At 60.4% G+C, this 4,066-nt stretch overlaps 1 protein-coding gene across 1 annotated transcript; it reads left to right on the forward strand.

The window, feature by feature from the left end:
- The first annotated feature begins 806 nt into the window (after nucleotides 1-806).
- Actg1 (actin gamma 1) lies at nucleotides 807-3,605 on the forward strand. The gene is made up of 6 exons (XM_038324650.1): nucleotides 807-876; nucleotides 1,225-1,353; nucleotides 1,441-1,680; nucleotides 1,971-2,409; nucleotides 2,490-2,671; nucleotides 2,764-3,605. Exons 2-6 carry the CDS (start codon nucleotides 1,231-1,233, stop codon nucleotides 2,905-2,907), a joined length of 1,128 nt encoding a protein of 375 aa, XP_038180578.1. The 5' UTR covers nucleotides 807-876; nucleotides 1,225-1,230; the 3' UTR covers nucleotides 2,908-3,605.
- Nucleotides 3,606-4,066: the final 461 nt, after the last annotated feature.

Genomic DNA, 4,066 nt, shown 5'->3' on the forward strand with positions numbered 1-4,066 from the left:
ATCGATGCAGAGACGTCTCGCCCAGCTTGCCCGAGACGGGGGGGGGGGGGGGGGGAGGCGGGGCTGGACCATTCTGGAAGTCAGAAGTCCTCCCTTGCCTCAGTTTCCCCGCCATGTCCTCGGGAGACCAGCATGACACAGGCACCCCCCGACCCCTCCGTGGACAGGGATGTCCGGTGATACCCGGCCCCGACCTGCGTGGGGGACGACCCTCCTCCGGTGCAGGGGCCTACGCGGACGTGGCCGGCATGCAAGAGCTGGGGACCCCCTCCCACGTGATCGCGAAGCGATGGCCGCTCCCCGAACCCCCGGGGACCCTGACGGCCCCTCCCCAGCCAGGCAGCAGCTGCCGAGGCCCAGATCCGTCCCGAGCCTGTAGGGAAAGCGCCCGGGGGTGTGCGGGGTGTAGAATTCACAGACGGGCGAGCGGGCGGGGGCCACGGGACTCACCCCAGCTCGGGGCGCGGCCCCCTGGGGCCTGGCAGTTTCGGGGCGCAGCCCGGGCCCTCCCTGCTGCAGTACCGGGGCAGGGCAGGGCCGATCGCCCGCACGCCACTCGCCGCGACCCCCGCAGGCCAGGCCCGCGCCCGGGTCTCGAGCACGCGGAGGCGGCGCGGGCGGGGCGGTTGGCGGAGGCGCGGGCTAGGGGCGGGCGGGCCCCGGGCCCCACGTGTCCCTGGCGGGCGGGCCAATGGGCGCCCGGCTTTTGGAAAGATCGCCATATATGGACATGTTCTGGGGCCGCGCGCGCCTCCGCCTGTGCGCGCGGCCCGCTCCCGCTTAAATAGCGGCGGGGGAGGCCGCGGTCGGTCTCACACTCCGCCGCCGGTTTGCGCTGCGTGTCTTCCCGCTGCTCCGTCTCCCCGGCCTTCGCTGGTAAGCGGCCCGCGCCCCTCGCGCTCGCGGCCGGGCCCAGTGCCCCTCCGTGGCCCGCTCGATCCCCGGGATGCTCTCCCGCGCCTCCACGGAGCGCAGGGCGCTGGCGGCCGGTGGCCCGACCGAGGTCCGCATCCGCGGCTCCGGCTCCCGCTGGGGGCAGGGCGGGGCCCGCCGCAGTGCGCAGCCCCTCCGCACCGCGGCCGAACCGGGGTCCGCCGGTTGCCGACGGTTACGCGGGCCCCGGGAGCTGGGTGGGTGGATGGGTGGGGAGGGAGCGGCGCCCCTCCCGGGCTGGGTCTCCGAGCGCGGTGAGGGCTGCGCTGATGCCGGGGCATCTCCGTGCAGATCGCAATGGAAGAAGAAATCGCCGCGCTCGTCATTGACAATGGCTCCGGCATGTGCAAAGCTGGCTTTGCCGGCGACGACGCCCCCAGGGCCGTGTTCCCGTCCATCGTCGGGCGCCCCCGACACCAGGTGAGTGCCGAGGCGGCTCCCCGGAGGCCTCCCGGGGTCCCAGGTGCGCGGCGGGTGGGGCAGGCGTGACCGCCTTTCTTCTCGCAGGGCGTCATGGTGGGCATGGGCCAGAAAGACTCGTACGTGGGTGACGAGGCCCAAAGCAAGAGAGGAATCCTGACCCTGAAGTACCCCATCGAGCATGGCATCGTCACCAACTGGGACGACATGGAGAAGATCTGGCATCACACCTTTTACAATGAGCTGCGTGTGGCCCCTGAGGAGCACCCGGTGCTTCTGACCGAGGCCCCCCTGAACCCCAAAGCGAACAGAGAGAAGATGACGCAGGTACGCCTCGACCCAGGCCTGTGCTGTCCTTGTGTCTGACGAGCCATTTTCTGTTCTGCCTCATTTCCTGACATTCAAGTGTTTCTTTGGTGTTTCCAGGGTTCTGTTCCTCCTCTCCTGGCATTTCCTCCCTGAGGCCTCCAGGTTTCTGTTTGCGTTTCTGCCTGCGTTCTGTTCCTTTTTTTTTTCCCTTCACATCACATTTGTGGCATGCGGCATGTAGAGTGTGGGTGTGGGTAGCTTTGGGTCTCTGCCACTGCCACTCACTGAGCTGTTCTTTGTTCCTCCAGATAATGTTCGAAACCTTCAACACCCCAGCCATGTACGTGGCCATTCAGGCGGTGCTGTCCCTGTATGCATCTGGGCGCACCACTGGCATTGTCATGGACTCTGGTGACGGGGTCACACATACAGTGCCCATCTACGAGGGCTACGCCCTTCCCCACGCCATCTTGCGTCTGGACCTGGCTGGCCGGGACCTGACAGACTACCTCATGAAGATCCTGACTGAGCGGGGCTACAGCTTCACCACCACGGCTGAGCGGGAAATCGTGCGCGACATTAAGGAGAAGTTGTGCTACGTTGCCCTGGATTTTGAGCAAGAAATGGCCACTGCTGCATCATCCTCTTCCTTGGAGAAGAGCTATGAGCTGCCTGATGGGCAGGTGATCACTATCGGCAATGAGCGGTTCCGGTGTCCAGAGGCCCTCTTCCAGCCTTCCTTCCTGGGTAGGTGTCCCGTGCTTGGTGCAGGAGCTAAGGGCATGAACCACACAGAAGTCAGTGGCTAAACGAGCTCTGTCCCCTAGGCATGGAGTCCTGTGGCATCCACGAGACCACCTTCAACTCTATAATGAAGTGTGATGTGGACATCCGCAAGGACCTGTATGCCAACACAGTGCTGTCCGGTGGTACCACCATGTACCCAGGCATTGCCGACAGGATGCAGAAGGAGATCACAGCCCTAGCGCCCAGCACGATGAAGATCAAGGTAAGCAGCTGCTGCTCCTCTGGAGCTGGCCCAGCCCCTGTGGGCAGAGGTGGAACCCAGACAGGTCCTCATCCACTGTGTTTCCTCTGCAGATCATCGCTCCCCCTGAGCGCAAGTACTCAGTCTGGATCGGCGGCTCCATCCTGGCCTCGCTGTCCACCTTCCAGCAGATGTGGATCAGCAAGCAGGAGTACGACGAGTCGGGGCCCTCCATCGTCCACCGCAAATGCTTCTAGATGGACTGAGCAGGTGCCAGGCATCTGCTGCATGAGCTGATTCTGAAGTATCAATTTGCCCTGGCAAATGTACACACCTCATGCTAGCCTCATGAAACTGGAATAAGCCTTTGAAAAGAAATTTGTCCTTGAAGCTTGTATCCAATATCAGCACTGGATTGTAGAACTTGTTGCTGATTTTTGACCTTGTATTCAAGTTAACTGTTCCCTTGGTATATGTTTAATGCCCTGTGCATATCTTGATTTAGTCCTTAGTCATGTGGCTCGGTCACTTGGTGGCTGGGAAGAGCGAGAGCATGCTGTGGAAGAGAAATCCCCAGCCTGGTGGATGTGTGAGCACCGTGCAGTGATCTGTGCAGGGTATTAACTGACTGCTGACTTCCAGGATTTCTCGAGGCTGGCAAGGGTTCCTGAACCAGTTACCACTTCCGTCTTGCCGGTCTAACAGGGTGGGAAAGTCCGAGCCTTAGGACCCAGTTCTGGTGTTTTCCCTCCTGACCGCGTGGGTTGTTACTTGCCTTGAGTTGGGAACGTTTGCATTGACACCTGTAAATGTATTCATTCTTTTAATTTATGTAAGGTTTTTTGTACTCAATTTAAGAAATGACAAATTTTGGTTTTCTACTGTTCAGTGAGAAAGAACATTGGGCCCCAGCGACATGTCATTGTGTAAAGAGAAATAAAAGTGCTGCAGTGACTGTCTTTGTCCTCTTGGCCGTGGGGCTGTGGGTGGGGGAGGAAATGCTGTGGGAATTAACAGCCTGGCTGCTGCTCACCTCCACAAAGGGTGAGACTTGGACTGGAGGTACTGGAAGGCCTGCTCACTGGGATTGCTATGGGAAGAGCAGACAACAGCCCTTGCCCGTGGCTGTCAGGTCCTCAGTAAATGTGTCCAGGGCTTCCACTGTGTCCTACCCAGATTAGAGTTGCTCAATGTTGATAGCAGCAGCATTCACCCTGCCGGCCAAAAGGCAGGAGTGAAATAACCCAGATAGCTTTCCAACTGGAGCAAAGATTTTAAAAACTGCAATGGAACACAGCCGAAGGAATGAAGTGCTGGCAGGTGCTGCAATGCTGGTAGATCTTGAAAGACTGGTTCGGGTTGACGTTCTGGAGTTGGGTAGGGATACACTTTAATACATGAAGTGGAGTGCATGCC

This window comes from Arvicola amphibius, chromosome 4 (genome assembly GCF_903992535.2).
Source record: "Arvicola amphibius chromosome 4, mArvAmp1.2, whole genome shotgun sequence".
NCBI classification, from domain to species: domain Eukaryota; kingdom Metazoa; phylum Chordata; class Mammalia; order Rodentia; family Cricetidae; genus Arvicola; species Arvicola amphibius.